General features: G+C 37.7%; 2 protein-coding genes across 3 annotated transcripts in view; both read right to left on the bottom strand.

Moving 5' to 3' along the window:
* Positions 1-8,142: 8,142 nt before the first annotated feature.
* Positions 8,143-13,656, bottom strand: RH39. Its single transcript, XM_090010954.1, has 9 exons — positions 13,128-13,656; positions 12,363-12,458; positions 12,068-12,256; positions 11,792-11,932; positions 11,358-11,498; positions 10,903-11,045; positions 9,269-9,398; positions 9,075-9,123; positions 8,143-8,905 (listed from the first exon to the last, which is right to left on the bottom strand). The coding sequence occupies exons 1-9, from the start codon at positions 13,626-13,628 to the stop codon at positions 8,460-8,462; spliced, it is 1,836 nt and encodes a 611-aa protein (XP_089867080.1). The 5' UTR covers positions 13,629-13,656; the 3' UTR covers positions 8,143-8,459.
* Positions 13,657-15,324: 1,668 nt separating this feature from the next.
* Positions 15,325-26,110, bottom strand: part of LOC149833690 (mitochondrial-processing peptidase subunit alpha-like) — a 28,549-nt gene continuing 17,763 nt past the window's right edge. The window contains exons 5-13 of one of the 2 annotated variants that reach the window (XM_090010953.1): positions 25,932-26,099; positions 25,750-25,830; positions 25,535-25,601; positions 25,239-25,336; positions 20,527-20,599; positions 20,373-20,443; positions 20,255-20,304; positions 15,660-15,772; positions 15,325-15,576 (exon numbers count right to left, since the gene is read on the bottom strand). In XM_090010953.1, coding sequence (XP_089867079.1) covers positions 15,527-15,576; positions 15,660-15,772; positions 20,255-20,304; positions 20,373-20,443; positions 20,527-20,599; positions 25,239-25,336; positions 25,535-25,601; positions 25,750-25,830; positions 25,932-26,099 — 771 coding nt within the window. In that variant the 3' untranslated portion in view covers positions 15,325-15,526. The remainder of the gene's footprint in view (positions 15,577-15,659; positions 15,773-20,254; positions 20,305-20,372; positions 20,444-20,526; positions 20,600-25,238; positions 25,337-25,534; positions 25,602-25,749; positions 25,831-25,931; positions 26,100-26,110) is intronic. The other variant, XR_016432708.1, reaches the window with a different exon arrangement.

The following is a 26,110-nucleotide window of genomic DNA, read 5'->3' as shown; positions in this document are numbered from 1 at the left end:
CAGAATTCTATCAAAGGAAGAAAACAATTAATCAGGGAAGGAAATATATGTATATATGTAACAATACAAAATCCTATCAAAAAAAGAAAATGGTTAGCCAAGCAAGAAAAGATAAGCATATCCGTAACAGTAAAGATGACCTTATAAGATGCAAACATAAAGAGATAAAAAAGTGAGAAACAAAGGTTATCGTTACCGTGAGAGTGTCAAACCATGTATCTCTTGTGTTACTCTCATTGCTCTCTCTTTTCCTCATATTTACTTTTGGTTTATGATATCAGAGCTTTCAACCAGTTTTTTTTAATGGCCACCCAATCCAACTAACCAAGTATCCTTACATTGCTACACTCAATGTGGCAAATTTCATCTTCATTAAACTATCCCATACCAATTACCTGATATGGAGAACCCAGTTACTTAGCCTAATTGAGAGTCAGGATCTACAGGGTTCACAAACGACAAATTTTTGGTACCTTTGCAATTCGTCATTGACAGCGATGTGAACCAAGTCCAAAACCCAGATTGTATAGCTTGGAGAAAGTCTGACAGGCTACTACGTGGATGGATAATGGGAACATTGTTCGAAGAGGTACTTGGATTCCTTGAATCTGCAAGTCAAGTATGGTCAATACTTGAGGAAACATTTGCTTTAGATTCCCAAGAAATGGAATGTTACCTTAATTTGAAGATGCAAACCCATCGTAAGGGAAATCAAAGCATATCTAAAGTCATTCCATCGCTAAAAAATATATGTGATAAGTTCAAGGCAGTGAGTGATGAAAAAAGGGTTTTCTCACTGTTAAATGGACTCTAAAGTAACTACGAGTCATTTGTTACTGCTATGATGAAACCTCGCATCCCTTCCTATAATCAACTTGTTTCACTTCTTCAAAGTCATGAAACAAGGAAATCTTTGCAAATGGTGGAAAACACTGGTCATGTTGATCAAAACATCGCCTTTTTTAACCAAAAACAAGGAAGAGGCTATAACAAAAGGGGTGGACATCATAATCAATTCACATTAAGAGGACATGGGTTTACCCAACTTGGGCAACAATCTTCTTGACAGATGCATCAAAATAATCAAAAAGCTGAAAATCAAAACAATCACAACAATCAAGGAGGTGGACGACAAAATTCTGGACAAAATAATAATAAGAAAGCCAAAGGAGTTACATGTCAAATATGTTTCAAACCGAATCACACTGCTCTTAAGTGTTACCATAAGTTCAATCAAATGTATCAATTTGGAGACATCCCACAAGTTCTCGCCACGATGTCCATCTCTGACAACCAAGACAACTCATGGTTTCTCGACACCGATGTGAGTTCTCACATAAGAGCTGATCAAGGTAATCTCAATCAAATCATTTCCTATTTTGGGTCAGAAAAAATTATGGTTGGTGACGGCAATAAACTCAAAATAACCCATATTGGGTCAATGTCTATAGTGTAAAGGAAAAATATAACTTGATAATGTTTTAGTTGTGCCGAAAATAAAAAAGAACCTCATATCTGTAAGTTAGTTGGCTACCGATCAGGATCTAACCTTTGAATTTTGTGTTGATCATTTCATGATAAAGGATAGGAGAACTCAGAATCTACTAGCATTCGGTCATAGAAGAGGTGATCTATATGTCCTAGATCAAAGAAATAAGGAGGTGTTCTTCTCCAATCATCAACGTGTTGTGAACCTTGATACGTGGCATCGACATTTGGGACATCCCAGTATGAAAATAGTTGAGGTTTTGCAAAGAAAAAAGTTTATTCCAAGTTCAGTTAATAAAAGCAATGACATATTCCTTAGTTGTGTCATTGCTAAGTCTTGTCGTCTTCCCTTCTCTGAGTCTACATCTATTTGTAGCGAACCATTTGAAAAGGTGCATTGTGATCTATGGGGTCCAGCCCCAGTTATTTTTGTTCAAGGTTTTAAGTACTATGATGTTTTTGTTTATGATTAATGAAGATTCTCATGGATTTATCCTTTGAAATCAAAATCCAAATTCTTTGCTCAGTTTTGTGAATTTCATAAGATGATTATTAACCGTTTTCAGAAAAATGTCAAAAATCTTTCAATCAGACAGTGAGGGTGAATTTATTGGTGTTAATTTTCAAAGATATTTAAGAGAACACGACATTCATCATTGAATGTATTGTCCTAATACTCCCAAACAAAATGGCTGGGCCAAAAGGAAACATCGAAGCATTGTTGAACTTGGCCTCTCTATGATGTTTTACACAGGGATCCCTCTTAAATTTTGGGTTGAAGCATGTTTCTCCGCCACTTAGCTTTTAAATAGACTCCCTACAACAACTCTATGAATGATCTCTCTTTTTGAAAAAAAAATAATCAGCGACCTTACTACTCATACATGCACATTTTTGGATCTCGTACCTTCGAGATTATGCTAAACATAAATTTGAACCAAGGTCATTACCTTGTGTCATCATGGGATTTAGAAAAACCTATAAGGGTTATCACTGCTTACATCTTGAAACTGGACGCATGTATATCAATAGACATGTCCTATTTGATGAATTCCATCTGCCATTTTGAAAGGATAATCAAGGCTCAAGTAATAATGGTGAACCAACTGTGTTTTCTAAATGGGTTTCAAGTCTTGAGAATGCTGATAATCTGAACCAATCATAGTACCAGTCCCCTACCGTCAGTATTGATTATTGAAGCCAAACCTCTATTGACTCTAATCTCATATCCTTTACCACCCAGGATGATAGGAAACAAGGGGAACTTGTTCAAGGAGATCAAAATGATGTTGTCGATGGTCTCGAACAACATATCAGTTGTACTGGGCAACACGGTCCTACTCAAATCGATCCAAACATTATCGAATTCAATGTTGTTTCAAATGGTATTACTACCTCACCCTCTAATATTCATAACATGGTGACTCGTGAGAAGCTTGGGATCATGAAGCCCAATCCCAAATATTTCTTGGCCAAGCTTGACATTCTCACTGAACCTAGGAGTGTCAAAATTGCATTACAACATCCTGGTTAGCGTCAAGCAATGCAAGATTAAATGTCTGCTTTGTAGCAAATGCATACTTAGGAGCTTGTTATGAAAGGTCCTCACATGAACATTGTCGGATGGAAATGGGTTTTTAAGACCAAGTTACCATCTAAAATTCTGCCTTGTCACAAAGGGCTTCACCCAGTTGCCTGGCATAGATTTTCTTGAGACATTCTCACCGGTCATTAAACCCACCACCATCAGAATTATTATCTCCATAGCTCTAGCTAAAGGGTGGAAAATCCGACAACTTGATATAAAAAATACATTCCTGCATGGCTCTTTAGATGGACCCTTTTTGATGGAACAACCACCCGGTTTTCGAGACCTGAATCATCAAGATCATGTGTACCAACTGAGACGTGCCCTTTATGATCTTCAACAATCTTCCAGAACTCTGTTTGACAGATTTAGTATATTCTTATTGGCTATGGGATTCTAACGTAGTGTTGATGATTCATTCTTTTTCATCTTGATGAAGTTGTTAAAAAACTCAATCACGAGTTTGCTATGACAGATTTGAGAATCATTCACCATTTCCTTAGCATCCAAGTTCAGAAATTCAACAAAGGTCTCTTTCTGAATCAAACTAGATATGCCTATGAAATTTTAGAAAAAACGCATGCATGATTGTTTATCCATATTTACACCTATGGTTGGACGGCCCCACTCACCTCCACACGATGAGCCATTTGAAGATGTTAAGTTTTATCAAAGCCTTGCTGGGAGTCTTTAATATTTGACCTTCACACGGCCAGACCTCTCCTACAGTGTTAACTTCGCCTGCCAATTCATGCATGCTCCCATAAAATATCATTTTCAATTGATTAAGCGGATTCTACGTTGCATCAAGGAAACTATTCACCATGGCATTTGATTTCTTGCTCGCAATCTTTTGATCTTGTATAGATTTTCTGATGAAGACTGGGCTGGCTGTTCTATTACTTGATGATGCACTATTGGTTATTGTATCTATCTCGGAGGAAATTATATTTCATGGAGCACAAAGAAGCAACCTATGGTTGCTCGATCCAGCTATAAAGTTGAATATCGTGCTTTGACATCTACTACAACTGAACTAACTTGGATTACATTCATTCAACAGGACTTCGGTCTATCCATACCGCATGCCCCCACCATCTTCTGCGACAACATGTCAACCCTTCACATGATTGTTAATCCTATTTTTCATAATCGATCCAAACATATTGAGATTGATTATCATTTTGTTTGCGAAAAAGTGGCATAATGACAATTAGAAACTCGGTTTGTTCCTTCTAATGCTCAAGTCACAGGCATTCTCACAAAACCCTTCTCTAAGGCTGTTTTCCATAGGCTGTTTTCCATTCTCTAAGAACCAAGCTTAGGTTGTGGATTTCCCTCACCCTCAGCTTGAAGGGGGTTATTATGGGATCTGATCAAGATACAAATGATGTGAATGATCATTTGTCAACTTATCTCAATCCATTTAAAACTGTAACAACATGAATATGACAAGCAAGATAATGGGGCCAACTCACCTTATCCTACAGAATTCTATCAAAGAAAGAAAATGATTAATCAGGGAAGGAAAGATAGGTATATATGTAACAGTACATAATCCTATCAAAAAAAGAAAATGGTTAGTCAAGCAAGGAAAGATAAACACATATGTAACAGTAAAAGTGGCCTTATAAAATGTAAACAGAAAGAGATGAAAAAGTGAGAAACAATGGTTATCATTACCGTGGATGTAGGCTGAGAGTGTTGAACCACGTATCTCGTGTTACTCTCATTGCTCTCTCTTTTCCTCGTATTTACTTTTGGTTTAGTAGATGGTACTCACTTTTGACACCATTATTTGTTTTGGGAGAGTAGAGAAATATGTCAAAACATGGCCAATTCACTACCCAAAATATGCCAAACATGGTCACTTGACCTTGTTTGTTGACAGTTTACTGTTTTTATCACCTAACAAGCTAGACGCCTTGGTCATGTAATTGTCACCTGAAAAAATCAGGCGCCATGTAATTGTTGCCTGAAAAAACTAAGCACCATGTAAGTTGCCTGAAAAAATCAGGTGCTATGTATGTTGTCGCCTGAAAAATCAGACGCCTAAATTTTTAAGGGACAAAGTAAAAGTTGTTAAGTAAACAGTAAATTGTTCATGTTCGTTATATTTTCCAACATGCAGTTAGCAATGATATTTTCAATAAAACCACCGCTACATGTCGGGTATGCAGTTTTGCTTCTGAAGTTCTCTCTACATGAACACCAAGCCTATCACTAGGACAGAACACTAGTCAGGTTCGAGCTGAGCTTGGGCTGGTTCGGATCGGCTCAGCTCATTAAGAAAAACTGGTTGTCCAAGCTTAGCTCGAGCCAAGCTCGAACAACCTTTGTTCATGATCGCCCAAGCAAAGCTCAACTTGACTCGAGCTTAACACCTTTAGCTAAAAAACTTTTTGAAATCTGTGTAAAAAGCCTGTGGAACAATTGAAAAAAAGTGGGATTCAAACCCACTCCATTTCCTAGGCGACCAATGACTGTACCATTAAGGTAATACCTCTTTTTGTGTATATGAAGTCGACACACACACACACACACACACACACACACACACATATATATATATATATATATATATATATATATATACACACACAAAGTCTAATATCTTTACATATATGACTCCAGCTTAATTAGGTTTATCAAACTTATCCAAGCTAGATTGCCTATTCAAGCTCGGCTCGTCTATATGTACTGAACATGTGCCCTTGCTCAAGCTCGGCTCATTTATTTTCTCGGATGAGTTTGAGCTGATTTTAAATGGGTTGAACGCGAGCCGTTGTGCAAACCCTACCCGTCACCAGCAATGTTATGATTAATGACTGTTAAAAAAGTGGTCTTTAGTTGTATACTGGTAGGGGTCTGCCTAACCCCAGCTTGCCTTTCAAAAAATAAAGCATATAAAAAGAATGAAAATTTCCATTTGAGGGCTAACCTTTTGCATTTATTTCTAAATATGGGCCAACCTTTTTGAAATTTCTAATATGGGCCACAGTTCTCTTTAAAACTACCAAACATGGAGCTCAGTTTAACATCCATCAATTTAAAAAATGTGATGTATTTTGGTTTTGCATTCTGTCTTGCAGATTTTAGTACTCGTTCATCTTCAATCACATTTTGAACATTTGATTGTAAAGGTTATTATAGCAGTTTTACTTGTACTTTAGCGAAAGTTAGTAAATGATAATAAAGCTAAGCCACTTGTTTGTCAATTTTCCAGAAAACAGAGGCTCACATCAGTATTTATAGAAACGTGAGACCCATATATGAAATTAAGGGCAAAACTTGACCCCTAAATAGGCTGGTAAAGCAAGCTTTATGAGACGAGCTTGACTTGTTCAAGCTTGGCTCGTTCTTATGGTGAGCCCAGCCAAGTTCGAGCTCAAAATCAGCTTGAGTTAAACGAGCCGAGTTCGAGTCAGCTTGTTTATAGGAAAAATACATTGTTTTCTAGCTGAAAGGAATATGATTACAAAATAATGCATGTAACTTATATTTAAAAGCTCTTAAATTCTTACTGCCTAACGAGCTTATTCGAGTAGAGCTGAGCTGAGTACCTACTGTTTATATTCAGCTTGACTAGCCTACTTTACGAGTTTGAACGAGTTTTTATGAGCCAAATATAATTTTTTGGGGTCTATAATAGTTTGGATTGAGTTTACATTCAAATTGTGTTGACGGCTGATAAGGAAGCACTGCGCTCAAACTCAATTGAGAGAGTTAAGCTTGACACACTATAAATTTTAAGTAACTAGGGTTATAAAATTTTCAGAAAGATTTCGATATAAGCTTCATAAAATTAAGGCATACACGTATATTTATGAATTATGAGGTAATTACCGTTATAAAAAATTCTGGAGGTTCATAATAAGGCATACTTATATATCCGGAGAGTTTAAATCTGCGTGGGCATAAATTTATCTGTTGTTTAAGCCTTTTTATATATATATATATATATATATATATATATATATATATATATATATATATATATATATTACTGTTCAACCAAAGGAAGGTCCAAATCTACAACCGATGAGTTCCATCTCTAATGATCGAGTTTTTCATCGATGGGACTTTATATGTTGGATTTTTATCATTCATTTAGTGAGCAACATGTTTTGAATTATGAATTTTCGATGTGGCCCACAATGTATTGTGAAGTTTTAAATGCATTGTGAGCCAAGGTTGTTAAATGTGATGAGGCGAAGCGAGGCATTGAGCCTGCGCTTCGCCTCAGAGGCGTACGCCTCTCACAACTGGTATGGAAGTGAAGCAGTGGGAGGGGAGGTAGGGAGCGGCGGAGGAGCAGTTGGCCGGCACGTGGCGGTGGATCCACCGGCACTTGGGTTTAGCACAGCCGGCGAATCGGGCGGAGGAGGAAGACTTGGGGATGAAGGAGGGGATTCTGGAGGTTGATGAGGGGCAATTTGCGCATCACAGTGCGCCTCGCCTCTGAGGCATACGCTCCAGGTACTGAGCATACGCCTCTCACAACACTGTTGTGAGCTGTTGATTTTTCATGTTTCAAAAAACATGCCTATATGTGGTAACGTCTCGGTGTAAAGCATATTTCTTATTAAATAAACTATAAAGAATAAATATATGAGGTCTGATCGATGAGATGCTCAAGGATAGGAATCGTCATACAAATTACATCCATACATATGTTTGCAACACCTAGCTCAGTTAAGAAAGATTTTTTTGTTTTCATTTCTTTGATCAGATACTTAGATATTAAAGGATTAAGAAGAAGCCAGTAAACAAAACCAAGATGAGCAATACAAAAGTTTAAATAAAAAATCATAAAAGTAAAAAGAATTTAAGAAATAAAAAGACCTTTTCAATTGCAATGTAATTAGAATAAGTGAAGAAGTGAATTTACTGCAGTTTATATCATGAAGATTTCAATTTATTGTCAGTATTTGTGACAATGGGCCAAACGAAAACATTAGAGACAAGAGGGAAAAATAAAAATAGACAAAACATAAGAATCAAGAACCCTGGTCAGAATTAACATAACACAAGCTTGCACATGGAAAACAAAAATAACAAACATAACGGCTAAAAGATGAGTTACCTATTATTCTATTATAAATGGAAATGTTAGAATTCACAAAAACTACAACTATGTTCTTTATCAACCCTCAACTATTAGGCCTCCGTAGCAGAGACTGCTGGACTTGAGCCAAATTGAGCCTATTCAACTAGAATCCAATTATGGACTAGCAACTCAAGACCCTGAGAAAGCAACCTTTGTCATCAAGCTCAAACATGGAACCGTCATGGTAAACTGTCTTGGCCAATTTAAGATCATTTTTCTCAGTTCTTGCTTTCCTCAACATGCACACCTCCTTTTCAGTCAGATACAGCTCCCTCATTTCAAACTTTGCTTCTTAGCAGACGTGCTACGTCCTCTGAACCCTACAACCTGAAGTTTAGATGGTGTCGAACTGGGTTTCTTTGTTACCATGCTCTTCTTCACTTTTGGCAGCTGATGCTTCACACCACCTGAAGAAGCCTTTTTTGTTGCCACACTTGATGCAGTTTTCTTGGCTTTGGCGGCTACAATCTTCTGATTTCGAGACTGGATCCCCTTATTTTTTCCTTTTGATGACTTGGCCAAGGAGGCATTACCTTTCTGTTTTGTGCTTTCTGCATTTTTGGTTATCTTGCCTTTGTGAACGTTGGGTCGCTGAGTTGAAATCTCCCTTTTAATGCTAACCAGTGACAGTGATTCCAAGCTTTCATTCTTCCTAATTGCATCCTCAATTCTGCTTGCTAAAATCAAATCCTTCTTTGCAACAAGGCTTGTCACTTTTCCTAGAAAATAGAGAGTGAATCATTGTCTACACATCATATTAGGAATACTCCATATACTTACAAAACCATATTCCTATTTAGTACTAGTTCAAAAGCTCCAGCGGATTAAGCAATGTAAAGCAGAAGATGATCATAAGAAAAGAAAAGATCAAGAAATTGAAAACCAAACCTTTTGCTCCCATTCTGGCTGTTCTCCCTGTGCGATGAAGGTAATCGATCTACAGAAAAGTAGATATATGATCTTACTTCTTAGTTTACTCAGAAAACATAGCACATCACAGAAAGGGAGTGGAGAAGGGAGGGAAAACGCACTATCGCTCATTTCAGGAAAAGCTACAGTAAAGGAAAAAGTGGCAAACTTACAGAGTTTGAAGGGAAGTCAAACATGATAACATGATCAACATCCAAGTCCAGTCCTCGGGCAGCCAAATCAGTGCAAACTAGTGTGGGGCAATCTCCATCATCGCTCTTGAACTTTTTCAGATTTTCCACTCTGCAATGAAAAGGTTAATCAGAAGTATCAATAATCAACAGAATTAGAAAACACATATCAAAGCAGAAGAACAAGAAAAACTGCCTATACATGCAATCAGAAACTGATTGTAAGGAAAGATCATAGGACCAGAGATGAGAACCCATGCCTTCCAACTCAAAAGATCTGGCACAGACTTGGCATATTATGAACTTCAACTAGTGACCTACTACACTCAAGCAATTGGTCATAATTAGGAATGTAAAATGAATTAGTTTGAACACATATTTTTCAAGCTCTAACCACAACGGTGGATTCTATAAATCCAGAACCTAGAAGGATGAACTTTTGGCATTCAGTCAGTTAATGGAGACCCATGCATGGAAGCACAGGAAGCCATTCATGGGTAGCAGATCATTACTCCTATCAAATCCATGTCTAGCAGCAGAATGGAATTTCAAAAGCAATGAAGATTACCAGCAAGGTGTTTTTCTGAGGGAAGCAGCACTTTCATCAATATGAGCATTGATAGTGTGTGTGTGTGTATATGTGTGTGTGCATGCTCTTTTTCTAAAGCATCTGAACTCTCTATGTGTACATGACACATAGATTCAAAGAAAAGAGCTTCCCTACATCAGTAACACGGCTCATCATTGCTCACGAGTTACTAATGCAGTTGAACTCCTTCCACAAGATATTCTTATTAAAATGCCCCACATAGGTATTTTAGTTTTGTGAGATTAGCAAAATACCACCAAATCAAGGATGTCTTATTTGAAAAGTTCACAACAAAAAAGGTTTCCACTCTGGATGTACATAACAAAGACAAGGGTTATGCTTACAATAAAGGTGCAATCCTTTAGGGTGTGTTTGAGAGCTTCAGTTCTCAAATCCCAGGGATCGTACTCTGAGATCCTCGGATTTGAAAACTGAGAATTTCTAGCCCGAAACCCCCAGGTCAGGCCACATAACCCTGTATTTCCCTTTATATTGTGCATCTCAGATCCTCAGTTGGTATTTGAGATAAGTTGTTTGTTAAACCTCAGATCTGAGCATGGGCCCCATGCCACATCAGCAGCCACAAATGCCATGTCAGATCCAGGGCTTTCAAATGCAACGTTGAAAAGTTTTACCTCCTGGTAGTCCTGAAAGCTATAGAAAATTACATCACAGAGGAGATGATGATGGAGTAAAAGATATCCTTAAACTATAATTACATGGAGATATGACGCTAAATAATTATACTTCGGACCCATGGTTTTTTTAGATGAAAGTCTCCAACCAATTACAACTTATCATGTTGCAACTGAAAATTGAGGGGGCAACCTATGTTTACAACTAAAATAATGGGCATTAAGTTGTTTTGCAGACAATTCTTAGCTACAAGTGGCACATTCCAATCCATTGACAGACTCAAAGGCACAAATTAGCCGCTTATTTGAGTCATGACATGTTTCTTGACAATTTCATTGTGAGCTTTGTAAACTAAGAAAATTGTCTCTAGAATGAGTGAAGAATACCATACCTTTGTTCTGCTGGCACCTCCCCATGGTAGTTAACTGTATAGATTTGATTTTCACTAAGAAAGTGGTCCACAGCTCGACTGGAGTTTAAGGTATTACAGAAAACCATCACACGGTTCCCTTTTGCAAGACTTGGCTCGAGAACCTGCTATGAAAAGAACAAAGCATGTTTAATATAATTTCAAGGATGAGTAGGACAAATCAGTTCTTTCCCAGGATTTGATACATTATTTTTTACTTCAATTTTGGAAATCAACATTCTTTTGCATATTTTATATAATAAAATAAATTAAAATTTATTTTCATACTTCCTGCAAATATTTGTTCACTTGAAAAGGTAGATTCTGATCATTTTCACTATTTTCAAACCCAAAAACTTTCAAGAAAGTTGCAATAAATACATGAATGACAAATAGAAAATCATCCAAAAGGCCCATCAAAGCAATCAGGAATTCACCTGCAACAGTGCCTCTAGCTTGTTTTCAGAACCAGATAACTTGATGAAATCATGTCGTGCAGATGCAATCTTCTTATGAAATGATGATGTCCGCAGATGAACTATCCCTTGAAACTCCTCATCAATCAGCTTCTGAACTGCCTGCAATTATTTTTAACTGTCACATATAAAATCCCAAAATAGGACTTAAAAGGGGGGGAAAACTCCATTGATGTGACATCCTCTTCATGTCCAAAATCTTGATTAAATATAATGATATATTGGATAAACCACCATTTTACTTCTCTATGAGAAATATGCACATACAACTTCTTAACTGGAAGAAGACAATGCTGGAGCAAGTTAACCAGGCAAATAATCTTTCTAACTTAGCTCATAGCTGAACATATATAGCACCTAGGTGTACAGTTCAGATGAAATGGCCAATATCATACCTTTGTCAAGGTTGCAGTTACCAAAACCGTTTGGTACCCCTGATCATTGGGCTTGGCTGCACGATTCTTCAGTGGGCTGAGAAACTTGTGAATGTCAGGACCGAACCCATGATCAAACATGGTATCAGCCTCGTCCAAAACCTGACATGAATGAAAATAGTTAAAAAAATAAGGATATTGATGAATAATAAACAGGACATAAAGAAATATGGTGCATAAAACCATCAAACTCTTTAATTTTAAAGAAAACTTTACGAACTGAAAGTTAAACCCTACCAAATATTTAATATCACCATAGACCATATTGCCCTCTTCTATATGTTGCAGAATCCTCCCTGGAGTCCCAACCACCATGTCAATTGGCACATTTAAGGAATCCTCTTGGGGCCTTATCCGTCCACCACCACTTATCATGGTTGAACGAAATCGCGCATGATGACTGATGGATTTTGCCACACGAAAGACCTACACATACCCTCTGAATGGTCACAATAAGAGGCAAAGGAAAAAAGAATAGCAGAAAGATAAAGATTTTAATCATTCCAACTACAGCTTTGTATAGAAAGAAAACCTGATCAGAGAGCTCTCTTGTGGGACACATAACAACTGCTCGAGGACGCCTAGGCTTCATTAGCATACCCAAAGTAGTCTCATCTTGCCGCAACAACTGTGGAACAATCAACTCTTTTGTAAAACCTTTTTAGATTATAAACGATAAAATGCTTGTTTAGATCAGATGGAAACATGAATGACCAACTAAGCAAAACATCCCCTATTCCCTAACATAGGAAACTTCAATCAGAAACATAAGAATCAATTCGTTTCGAGTCCCATAGAAGCATGTGAACAGTGTCTTCGTTGTTCATTTATACAAATGTGAATGTGAACACCGAATCATATAGTTGGTCTGGAAAGAACTGAAAGATCAGTTAGCGTTTCCACATGTAAGTACATAAGCACATAAGCATGTACTCATGGAAGTAGCAACTACATAATTATTTACACGACACAAAAAATTCAATAAATCCAACATACGTCATAAATGACAAGATAATATCAGAACAATCACGCCAAGAATCCAAAATTTTCTCCTTCCTGTTCTCTTCCTAGAGCCTTCTAAGAATGAAAAAGAAAGACAAAAAAAACTTTATCTTTCAACTACATGGTACATAGAGAAAACACGCATTCCATGCATATGAAGCCACAATTAGCTCAGAGCAGACGGTCAACAAGAATACAATAAAAATTGACAAACAATTCAGAAACAACAGTATCAGAAAAAAAAACCAAAAAATACAAAAAATCTTTTCCTTTATGTATTTTAATTAATTGGTACCTGAACCAGGGGAAGCATGTAAACCAAGGTCTTCCCAGAGCCAGTATGAGAGCCCAGCACCACACTTTTCCTCTCCAGTACAGCAGGTATTCCAATGCACTGGATCTCAGTGGGAACCGAAATCCCCATCTCATTAACAGCACCCATAACCTCCTCACTCAGACCCAACTCTGCAAAAGAAGAAACAGCAATACTCCCACCATCCTTCCCCTTCTTGGTCTCTTCCACAGGGAGAGATGGCCTCTTTGGTGGCGTCTTGGACGCATCCTTGAGGTGTCTGATCCTCAGTTTCTCAAGAAGAGAGTGGCGCTCGGTTTGCAGAAGCTCGTATGATGGTTCTGCGGTGGGAGCGGCGGTGGTGGTGGAGCAGAGAGACCTAAACCCTAGAAAAACCCCAGTTTTTGATGGCTGATACCTTCGAATCTTGGATTGGAGAAATGGGTAGGTGAGAAAATATCGGGAGGATGAGAGATTGATGAAGGCTCTACTTGCACCAACCATGGCTGCCGGCCCCGTGCCTACTTTGCTGTACTGGAAGAATGAAAGGCTTATCGGAACCATCTTTTTCGTGGGGTGGGCTTCTACGCCTGCTTCCCATCTCACAATGACACGCCACTTTTACTTGTCATAGAGACACGATCCGGACACGATATGACATGCCAACACGTTCCTATCCCATGCAAATAATAAGTTAACTTTTTTAATAATCAATAAAGTACATTTATATATATAATACCAAAAATTATTATTATTGATTAAGCAAGCAGTATGATCTGATTTGAATTTGAAGTGTGTCTTCCAACTCTGAATCCGAATCCAAAACAGAATAAGATTCAATGAGCCAGGATTTGGTACGGATCTGATATATGTGGTAATACTGGATCAGGTGAAAGAAGAGTGAAAAGTCTAAACAAACAATTCACACGTAATAAAAAGTGCAAACAGATCAGACTTCAATAGAATCCAAACATGGATCCATCATAAAATATCCATATGAATCTGATCCAAATGTACATGGGGTTCATGTTTCAAGAATCTATATTCAAAAGTAAAGTGTCAGATTAGGATCGGTAGCTCAGGCCGATTGGGTTTCAGCCCGCTAACGGGTCAGGACCTAAAACCTTAACCCAAACCCGACTCATGACAGGCTGCCGGCCCATTGCCCTCCCCTACACCCAATCATGTGGGTGCGTGTTTCTATATACACACACATGCAAAGTTGATACATGTTAAATGGGTTGGTCTGTCCTTCCGGTGTTGTTTTGGCAGTTTCAACCCCATAAATGTGTTGGGCATGATCAATTTACAAGGAATCCACCTAGATCATATGTTTTCAATGAAAAAAATGATATTTGGAACCTACAATTTTTTTAAAGATTTTAGACCGTTGATTTTTTCAAACCTTTTAAAAACCCACCCATGTTTCAAAATCACTTCAAGAGCTGATCCCTATAAAATCAAATACATATATCACATCTGAATGGTCAAAATTTAAAAATAAAACAAAAAAACTTTGAAAAGCTCATTTAGCACCTATCGTTTCACACCTACCCATTAATCTCTCTCTCTCTCTCTCTCTCTCTCTCTCTCTCTCTCTCTCTCTCTCTCTATATATATATATATATATATATATATATATATATATATATATATATATAGAGAGAGAGAGAGAGAGAGAGAGAGAGAGAGAGAGAGAGAGTCTCTCATAAGCTGGGCTGAACACCCCTATGTTCGGAATTTACTCGTTTAAGCTGGATGAGTTGCGCTCTTGACGAGCTTAGTCACGAGCTGCTCAGTTCCTTTACCAGTCTTAGTTGTGGAAAAATACTTTTTATTTTTAAAGCGAGGAATGGCTCATTGCTACCCAAACCATTTTGCAAAAATGTTTGCATCTGCATTGATTCTCAAAACCAGTATTAAGAGCGTCATCTAAATCAACCACAAAGGGTTGCGATTCCACTTACTATTAGACTCGTGACTGCATCTTACATCTAACAACATTTCATAACATTACATCCCAATAAAAGGTGCCCCAAAGGTGGTCACAGAAAGTTTGAACGAACGTATCCAAAATTTAAATTCGAACTTCCCCTCATGATGACAAAGCCCTAGTGCTTGATTGAAAGCTAAATATAACATGATTAATGTCAATCAGAGCAGGACATGAGCAGTGGATTGAAGATGGAGCAATAAAAGATTCTGTCCAATGTCGCAACTCTATAGAAAATTTTGCCAAGGATCACCAATTTATTGTTCCAGAATGGGACTTAAGATGCCACCATAATGTGCGATAATTTATTTCTTTAGCGGACAAGGCCATCAACAGAGGAGCCAAAAGTACAACCCTCCGAAAATTACACAGAAAGGATCACTTCAGGAATCATCAACTCCTAATCTTGCTAAGCCTGGAACTTGCTGCTCACAGAATCATAACTGGGGACATTGATTACTGCAAAATGATTTTACAGAATCAGAAAAAACAATGAACATAAATGTATAGAAGAGCAGATAAATGCTCAGTTCAGTAATTACCGTCTCCCCATGAGGCCATTGTCAGAGGTGATGAGACGATCTTCTCTGAAAGGGTGGAGATATCTTTCAAGGTAACTGCGTCAACAGCCTTAAGAAAATGATCTACGGGCTTCCTGCAATGAAGTCATGAAGTTCCTGTTTATTAAGTGTAATTTCCATAAATTAATATTTGGTGAATCAACAAACCAAGCGCATAAGCAACCATCACCCAAGCTGCTGATAACGCATGCAGTAGATGATTTTGACTCAAATAAGTGAGCAAGCAAGATCACACGCATGCACGTGTTTCCACAGTCCAGACCTGACTACTTCAAAACTTCCCTCAGGTTAAAAGCACAAGCACAATATAGGATTTTCACTATATTGAACGAAAAAATTCCATTTTGGGATACAAATGATAATTCTGAGGTTCTTGCAAGACCATGACAATTTTCACGCACACATACATATGATGTCTAATATAAACTCTGAAAGCTCTGTTATATTCTCATAAAGTCTATGTTTTATTTATCCAACCAGTGAGAGCTGGGTTCATGTTAAACAGGAAGCACATTGATCCCATCCTCAATGACGAGTACAATTTGAAAGAGACGTGATTCTTATTACCTACTAAAATATCAAATGACAAGGCAGAACCTAAAGCATTAGCATAGAGATAACTTGTAGATGTGAAGCAATAAGATTTCTAGAATATGTAAAAGGCATTAAACATAGTGATTGTACGACTAAATTGTGCTCACAAATAAGAAAAACATGTGATAACTCATGTGATTGATCCTCGAGGGAGCCCAACACTGCATGCAAGACATGATGGTGATTATCCGTGACAACCCGTTGAGATGCATGATTGCCAACGTCTATAAGAATAGTAGAAAAACTAAATTGCCAGAGAATACACTACAATCATTATGAAATTGGTCATCTGTAAGCACTCAATACATTGAAGAAAATTATGTACTGTTCTCTCTAAGGGTGCAAGAAGATCAGGTTTTGGTCAGACCTATCCAAACCAAACTTTATTTCTGGATACAGATCCTTAAAGTAAGATCAAAAAGAGTATTCGGAGTTTACAGATTTGGTTCGGATTCAGATAAACGTTTTAGATTGGATTTGAGATAGGATTCAACCGATCTTTTTTTTTCCGATGAGATATGCTGGGGGAGTGGGGCCCCATCCCTTTATTGATCATTTGTACAACTGTACAGAAAACAACAGAAAAATATGTACAAATCAATAATCAATGATCAAAGCCTCCCTCAAAGGCCCTAAACTCTCTAAAAGTCCATCCTAGTCCGGAGGCTTATACTCTCAACTATACGAATGATTTCCCCCTCATAGGGAAAAGAAGTAAACCAATCTCAAGGGAACTACCATAAGGGCATATGCTCAAGACTTCTAAGTGAGAAGCAATAGAAGAAAACTGGGCGCCAAGTCTTCTCCTCCCCAAGAGCACAGCCTTCATCCAATCCACCCATCCTCTATTGTTAGACGTCACTCAACACCGGCAATTACCAATATTGACCAACTGCAGCAATTGATCCAACACTAGAGTTTCAATCGTAAGTCCCTCTCAAATAATCGCACACCAATTCAAATAAATCTCCCACTTCCACCTTGAACCTCAAAAGCCAGCTTAGTATGCACTCCCCTAGATCAGATCACAAGCTGAATCAAAAGACCATCCAAAGGCAAAGCAGGACCAGAAGTCAGATAATATCTAGTTAAAGCCCATAGCTTAATTAGCCTTCTCCAATCCCTTGGCCATTCCAACTTTAAAAAAAATTCTGCACACGCATGTCACACTTCATTTTTAAGCTTCTGAATCGAAACACTTTCCATATCATAAGCAACCTGATTCTGAAAACCCCAAACTTTCCAGATGACAGTATGAAAAGTCTGCTACCGACATTTCAGCATCCAGTCGTCTCTAAAAGTCATTCCAAACAACGATTTTAATTCTTGAATCACATTTGTGCAAGGACTTCATCGCTATCTAAATTTCGCAACAACAAATCTCCAAACTGAACTGACTACAGAACAGGATATAAACAGATGTTGACAGTTCTCTTCCTCCCTGCAGCAGAGAAAACATCTATTAGCTAACGCTACTCCAAATGGCTGCAATCGGTTCAGGGTTAGAATTTTGTCTTCACACACCAAACACAGCATCCAAGCTGCTCTGGGCAAGCAGTGACTTCCCCAAATGAACTTTCTCCACTGCTAAACATTATCTCTGCATCTTAATGCATTCCAAAACACCTTCCTCGACACAGGAAATGGTTTTCTTTCATTCCAAAACAGAGTATTCTTATTTTGAGAAAAACAGAACTGCATGACATTCATAGTACTTGGAAGAAAAAGCTGAATCTGAGGGATATGTTGAATAGCCTCCTAAACTTGCTTAACAGAAAAACTCAATAAACTTTCAATGGCTCCAAAAACCTCTCCTTGCACATTAGATAGCAGATTAGAGTGCCCCCACCAGTCTGTCCAAACACGTACTCTATTCCCATCCTCCACTTTCAAAGAGACAAGGTGTTGTATGGTTCCCAACCCCACCGAATACCCTTCCATACCCAAGAAGGCAAGAACCCTTCGAACTATAGCCAAGAGTCCATAGACTATTCCTTCAAAGACATTTATACCTCATGAACTGACCCCATAGTGAATCACACTGAAGAAGAGAGCATGCCAAATCAGCCAAATTTTCTCTATTACTCTCTTCCAAAACCCAAATACCCACACCACCCTCTTCATGGTCGGCATAAATTCCCCCACTTAATCGAGGATAGAATTGCTCATCAGGACTATTCCAAAGGAATCGGGCAAAACATTTCTCCACAACGCATAGTACCTGTTTTGGAAGCCGAAAAATCAACACCAATAAGTCAGCATACCTGATAAAACATATTTAATCAAACACAAATGACCCGTATATGAAAGGTTGCTATCTTTCCATCCTGCCAACTTGTTGGAGATCTTCAACACAGGGTCTTGAGTCTTGACAATATTGAGAGAACAATTTCCCTTGAAAAAGCGGAGCCCTCAAATATTTAATAGGCAAAGAACCTGCTGCCAACCAAGAATAACACATAATACACAGCCATATTGATCATCAATACATAAAGGAATGAATAACGATTTATCAGCATTCACCAACATTTCAGCATGGGCCTCAAATTCCAGAAGTACTCTTTTGATGGATACAATAGAGCACATCGTAGCCCTAGACACCACTAAAGCATCATCGGCAAACAAGTAGGATACACTTGGACATTGACGATTAAGAAACTTAGGAACACCAATATTACCTTTATCCACCTCAACCTGAATTCTTCTTGTTAAGCACTCCATCACAAGTAAGAAGAGATAAGGAGAAATGGGATTTCCTTGACAAATGCCCCTCAAACTCTTAAAATGCCTTCCCGAAGAACCATTCACAAGGACGGAAAAAAGAGGCCGTTGAAACACATAACATAACTTTTTGAACCCAAGAAACATGAAATTCAAACCTTAATAAAGCCTTTTTCCAAAAACCCCAAATCAACTCTATCATAGGGTTTGAAAAGATCAATCTTCAAACAAACCGACGGCTTATGATATCTAATAATAGAATCAATTACCTCATGAGCAATAAGAATGCTATCATATATGGTCCTTCCTTGCAAAAATGCTCCTTGATTATGTGAAACTATCCGAGAACGAATATGCCTCATCCTATTAACCATCACTTCAGTGATGATTTTAAAAAGGAAATTACAAATGGATATTGGCCCCAAATCACTCAAGGAAGTAACACCAACAACTTTGGGAATAAGAATATGATTTATACTATGGACTATGGACAATCTCACCTTTCACGAAGAAATCTTTGATAGCCTTAGAGACACCTCTACCCACAATCTCCCAATAATGTTGGTAAAAAAACCCGGAAATCGATCTGGCCCCAGAGCCTTCTCACCACTGCATTGAAATACTGCAACTCTAACCACATAATCCATAACTGTTCTACACAATACCTCATTCTCAGCTGAACTAACAAGAGGACCTTCACTAAGCTCTTGGAACATGTCTCCGTCAGCTCCTTCGCTTGACAAGAGATGCAAAAAAAATTACAACCGATTTGTTCAAACATTTTACATGTAAAAACATTGATTTCAATCTTATTTTACCACATCTAGTATTACCATACATGTTTCAGATCTGGATTCAACTTTACATCATTGGATCTTGATCTGGACTTGTATCCTGATGTACCGTACAAAACAGACTCATATTCGGATCAGGTTGCATCTGGCCTGTATCTGATCCATTTGCAACCCTATTTCTCTTTCAAAGCTACCAAATGGAAAAGCTTAAAAATGATGATGAATAGATGTAAATACTTTCCCAACTTCTGCCTAAAATAAGCCAAACAAAATTAAAATTTTGTGGAAGTAATTAGAATTGCATTTCTTGAACCTGTAAATGAATGATAAATTCATCAAACAGTATTACAAAAAGCATAAAGCAAAAGGATCATGAGTTCAAGAAAGTATTGAAGACACTAAATGTGTGGAAGAAAAGACACACAAGAAATCAAACAATAATATCACCTTTCTCCGTATGTCAAGATCTGGCGACCAATATCTTCAGCAGCTACAATCTATAAAAGAATAAGTATACCATCTGTAATTGGCAGGGAAAACGAGATGTGATTAGTAGAACACATACCCTTGATTCCAGGTTCATCAAAACTGCAGACTTTGTGGAGGTTTTGGCACGATCAAGCTGTACCTGATCAACTGCCAAAAGAAAAATCAAAGAGAAGTATAAACATGCAATTTCTAGGTCCCCAAGGAGCAATTACTTGAGAAGTTTCACATACCTTCTCCAGGAGTTGCTATTGCTAACAACTCTCTTGCAGCTAAATCAACAGCCTTGGATACAAAGTCTGAACTCTGTATGAGAGAAAAGAAGTCAGAAGCCTGAATTATGACAAATTTTAAGAAACTAAAAGCATGCACTAACGTCCAGGAAGAAGAAAAATTTCCAAAATGTTTTTGTAAATAATGAGCAACAGCTATAATTTCCATAGACATAATGACAGCCATGGAATACCATGCATGACCTTGAACTTTGCAAAACAAACACAAACAAGAAATTAAATGAACATCTGCCACATTCAGGCAATTTTCAACCATTCTTTTCTGGGAAAGCAAGAATCATGCCACAAGACAATGTTTGGACTAATGACATTTGTAGACACCCATTTTTTTTTACGATGCCCAAGTGCTAATATTTTGGAAAAACACTTTCTCAGGTTCTAAGGCAGAAATCCCGAAAACCTAGTCGTTTCCTATCCTAGTTTAAGGAAAACCCCAAAAAAGTTAGGTATAAACCTTAGAATTTTAGGAAAATCCCACCAAAATAAAGCAAATTCTCCAATTTTCAGGCTTTGCCGTCCAGCAAAGGTTTGCCATCCGGCATGTTTGTTGTCTAGTGTGTGGGACGGCAAACCACGTTTGTCGTCCAACATCAGCCCTCAAGTGTGGGACGGCAAACGTGGTTTGATATCCACAGTTGGGACGGTAAACCTGGCTTGCCATCCATTGTTGGGACGGCCGTCCAATCTCATGACATGTTGTGACGGCTAACCAGGTTGGTCGTCCAATGTTGGAACGACAAACTAAGTAGTGTCGGGAGTCGGGACGATAAAAGGTTTTTGTCATCGCATGTTGGGACGGCAAACCATTTTGGCGTCCAGTGTTGGGATGACAAAATGTCTTTGTCATCCATGCCATCGAATGGAGGTACTCAAAGAGGCGTGTCCCTGTCGCATCCAAACTCCTTCTGCGAGTTTCCAAGCAGGACTCTTCGTGGATGAGCCTTATTCCCCCATTGGGATAAGCACAGATCCGTTTGGGTTGAATTCAAATCCAAAAAAACTATGATCCGTATCCCATCCATGATTCTTATAAATAGAGAATTAACCTCTAGAACCTGAATATCTGGAAATCCCACGTCTGACTGTTGGCCCTAGAGAGAACGCCTATCCTAGCCTTGACCTCACTTTGCCCCTCTTTCAATCCTTAAATTGTCATACCCTAAGCGGAGGTGTTGCTGATCGGGAAAAGCCGGCCGAAGCCCTAAAGAACTAACAGACTCCAAAGTCCGAAAAAGGTGATTTTTAGATTGATTTGCTTGTTTATTCTTTTATTCATTTTCTTTTATTATTTGTTTTGTAAGGTCTTATATGTTCCTTCTTAATTTGATCCGCATATCTCATATGGCAGGGAATTGGAATCCAAACCCGGGCGGCTTTCTCGATAGTAAGTTTCGAGTCGCAGAGATCAAAACCTTCCCCTGCTTTACCTTCTCATGGAGGATGGTCGAGGCTTGAAACGACTGTCTCCCATCTTTAAAAGAATTTGGAAAAGGTTTTGCGAAATCCAGGTGAGTCCATATATCTTTTATCGCAAAATTTTTGTTAACACTATTAAGAGTCCATGGCAGATCATATGTTACTTTAATAAAGGGTAATAATGCATGGTTACATTTTTTTTTAACAAACACTAATGATGCATGGTTGGACAGAATGAAAGTGAACAGCAGATCAACCAAAAACATCAGGAAAAAAAGAAGTGCAAAGATGAGGAACATCATTTAGAAGAACATTGGGACTCATAAGCAGAAATCTTGTCCATGCACCAAGTTTATACCACACATCTCAACACTATCTGAACATGGCAAAGTACAAAAGAGATTAAACTTACAGGCTCAGAAGAGTTAACCAAAAGTACATGAAAATATATAAGAAAAGGTCCACAGGAAAAACTTCAAAGGATAACCACAAAACATGGATTCTAGCTACTTCTGTATAAAAAGTATGTCACTCTTGTATTACTCGCCGATTGTGAATGGTTCAGCATGTATGCATCTCTTTTTAGCATAACTCAAGAAATTGCATTGGCACTAGATCTGATACAGATCTTGTGCCCTTTATAAGACAAAGAGTAGCACATGGACCTCAAATAAACTCAGACACAAAACCACCCCATGCATTCTGCAGGGATATGCTTTAAGCAAGCGGTCCTTAAAAGATAAGATGACCTAACCAACAGTAATATGGCACCGAGAACTTCTGAACAGATCTACTAGGATATGTAAATTATGATCTCATTTTTATTTGACTTTAATAAATCAATTACTTTAGGATGAAGCTTCCTTCTAAATGTAGTTAGCTGCTTTGCCCAAGAAAAAAGAGAAAAGTAATGAAAACAGACTTGGATGGACATATATATACAGGGCCACTAGAATATGTTAACTGACAATATGTGTACTGGAGTATGAACCGAGATTTTCAAGGGTTTTTTTTGTTTTTTGTTTTTCTTAAATTTCACCATAAGAATGTGATCTAAAAGATTGGTTTTATAGAAACCGACTCTTGGATCATTTGATTATGAAGCATAAGAAGGATCTTTTAAGGGTTGAAGATCAACGGCTCAGAATTTTCGTAAATATTCAAGCATCCAAAAATCACATTTTTCATCGAAAATCAAGGTTGCCAGACTAGGAAGCGGAAGTGGGAAACGATATGGGAAGCGGAAATGAGATGCGATGCATTTTAAAATGTATAGGAAGCAGGAAGCGATAAATAAAAAAAAGCAATATAAGAATTGAATGTGAATTGGAATAAAACACAAATAAAAACTAAAATAAAAGTGATTATTCTTAAATTTCATGATTTTTTAGTGTAAGAATTAAATTTTTAAAAAAATCTACAAATGATGACTACCAAGTTAGAGAAAGCACATGAAAGTGAGTGAGAAGTGCGAGAGGAAACACATAAAATACATGAAATGTAAAGAGAGAACATATAAGAAGAATAGATGAACTATGTGGAAAGCATAGGAGAAGTGTGAAAGAATCGAGATTCTCATCAAGTTTCGAAAACAAGGAATATCGCGCTTCTGAAGCGGACTTCCCACCTATCTAAGAAGCTTCTGGTAACTCTATCAAAAATACATGATCCAACAGTTGATTCCTAGCAAATGGACCATGTTGAATGCATCTGCAGGGTTGGATTTGCAAAAAAAGCATCAGAAAAGTCTAGTTCACACTCTGATTCACATATTTCAAGTTAACATATTCTCGTCCGATATCGGTCAGATGCACCTGGCGCATTTGATCTTTTTTTGTTTTGTGCTATTTTGACCTTTAACGGTGGTAATGACTGCCACTAAAGGTCTGGGCGGAAAACCCGCCTTTAACGGCAGTCCACAAACGCCGATAAAGGTTGTTTTTTACAAAAAAAATGACTTTTCCGCCACTGATCTTGCACGATCAGCGGCAGAAACGTGTTTGATGATACTCCCTTTCTCTCTCTCTCCATATATATATATATATATATATATATATATATATATATATATATATATATATATATATATATATATATATATATATATATATATATATATATATATATATATATATATATATATATATATATATATATATATATATACATACAAACTTGACCTACGTGGTCATAGTTGACATGGCCCATCAAACCGAACTAAGTAGTTCTGGTAGCTTATCTATCAGAACTACTCAGTTCGGTTTGATGGGTCACGTCAAATATGACCACATAAATCAGGTTAAGTTTGGTAACAAACTTTAAGGTCCAATAAAATCTCTCTCTCTCTCTCTCTCTCTCTCTCTCTCTCTCTCTCTCTCTCTCTCTCTCTCTCTCTCTCTATATATATATATATATATATATATATATATATATATATATATATATAGTAACCCGGTGGACGGGAAAATTGTCCACTGTTGGGTCGGATGCACGCCCGCAGCTGATCACGCGCGCGATCAGCGGGGGGTGTACGTTAAGCAAAAATGCAGGCTTTAGCAGAGGTCGTGACCGCTACTAAAGCCTGTTTTTCTGCCCAGCGCATTAGCAGCAGTCAAGGACCGCCGCTAATTTCTTGTTTTTGTGCAAAATCAATGAACAAGCACCATTCGACGAAAACCCATCCACTGTTATAGGTTTTCGTGTGTGTGTGTGTGTGTGTATATATATATATATATATATATATATATATATATATATATATATATATATATATATAACAACAACAACATACAAGAATGTAAAGGCAATCTTTTATGCACCTCAAAGATGGACAAAAATGATCCCACATAACAGGTGACAGGTCAGGTCTGTGGACAAGGCCAGATCTGAAACTGATCTGACCTGTACCCAAGAAGTACCAGTACCTGTGTCTGACATAGTTGACACAGAACACACCTTTCCAGAAGTGTGCATGGTACATAGTGAGAACATAGATGAGGCAAATTTTCAATAAATCAGCATTTAAAAATTTTAGAAGCACAAAGCATGCACCATCCATTAAGAAAAATAGAAAAAAAAAAGCAAGAAACAATATATATATATAGAAATAGATGAAAAAATCAAGCAAAAAACCTTGATTTTTTCATCAAAATAAAATCCTAAGGCATAGAAGCAATACAACAAGTTCACAAAGTATCAAGATTTTCTCTACCATCATGTCATAGGAAGTCACATACCGTGGTTGCATGAATACCGAAAATGCCAGTATTATTGTAAATGCTGTTGAAGGCAGAAAATGACTGAATTTGCTGGAACTGATTTAAGATCCGGAGATCTGTAGAGCGCATAAAGAAAAATAATCAATTCATCTAGACAGATACACAATACATAAAAAATGAGAAAGGTGCAGGTAAGAGAATTAAATAAATAGAAAAAATTAGGACATTAATCTTGTAATTCCACAACTCACAGAAAATATATGGATGAGCGACAGACATGAAAATTTTAAGGGAATGTAAAGCATGCAACTTACACAGCCGAGAATACATCCCTTTCCCAGGTCCACCTGCAGAGAAAGAACCCCCTCCTCCCATAAGCATCTGAAAGAAGAAGATCAAACATGTGTATGTCACTAACTCTAATCCACATAAATGATGAAAGCGCAAGTAAACAAAAGGAAGCAGAATGATCATCATCGAAGTTGAAAATGATGAAACATCCTGGAAGGGCAAGCACACGCTGCAGCACCTGAAGCACTGTCAATGTGATGGCTTCCTTCTCCTTATGCCAGCCACCAGGAACTTCAAAAGCAAGAGCAACATGGGTGTTCTGCTTCCAAACATGCAATACAAAATGAGTATAATTGAAGCAAATTAAAGAAGGGATGAAACAGTTTGCAAACAATAGATACCCAAATAAATGGTACATACTGGTGAATCTGCTTGACACCGAAAATCACCTCCAACATATACGGACTTTGGAGCCTCAGGTGGAGGAACCTTTCGCATATCAGACAAAAGAGGCTCTGCAACAGCTAACAATTCTTCATGGTCCACACCAGATGCTGCCAACACCATCCGTGGAGCAGTATAATTTTCCTACATGTTCA

This window comes from Nuphar pumila, chromosome 6 (genome assembly GCF_984573655.1).
Source record: "Nuphar pumila chromosome 6, dmNupPumi1.hap1.1, whole genome shotgun sequence".
In the NCBI taxonomy this organism is placed as follows: domain Eukaryota; kingdom Viridiplantae; phylum Streptophyta; class Magnoliopsida; order Nymphaeales; family Nymphaeaceae; genus Nuphar; species Nuphar pumila.
The sequence above is the reverse complement of the archived record's forward strand: the minus strand, read 5'-3'. Positions and strand labels throughout refer to the sequence as shown.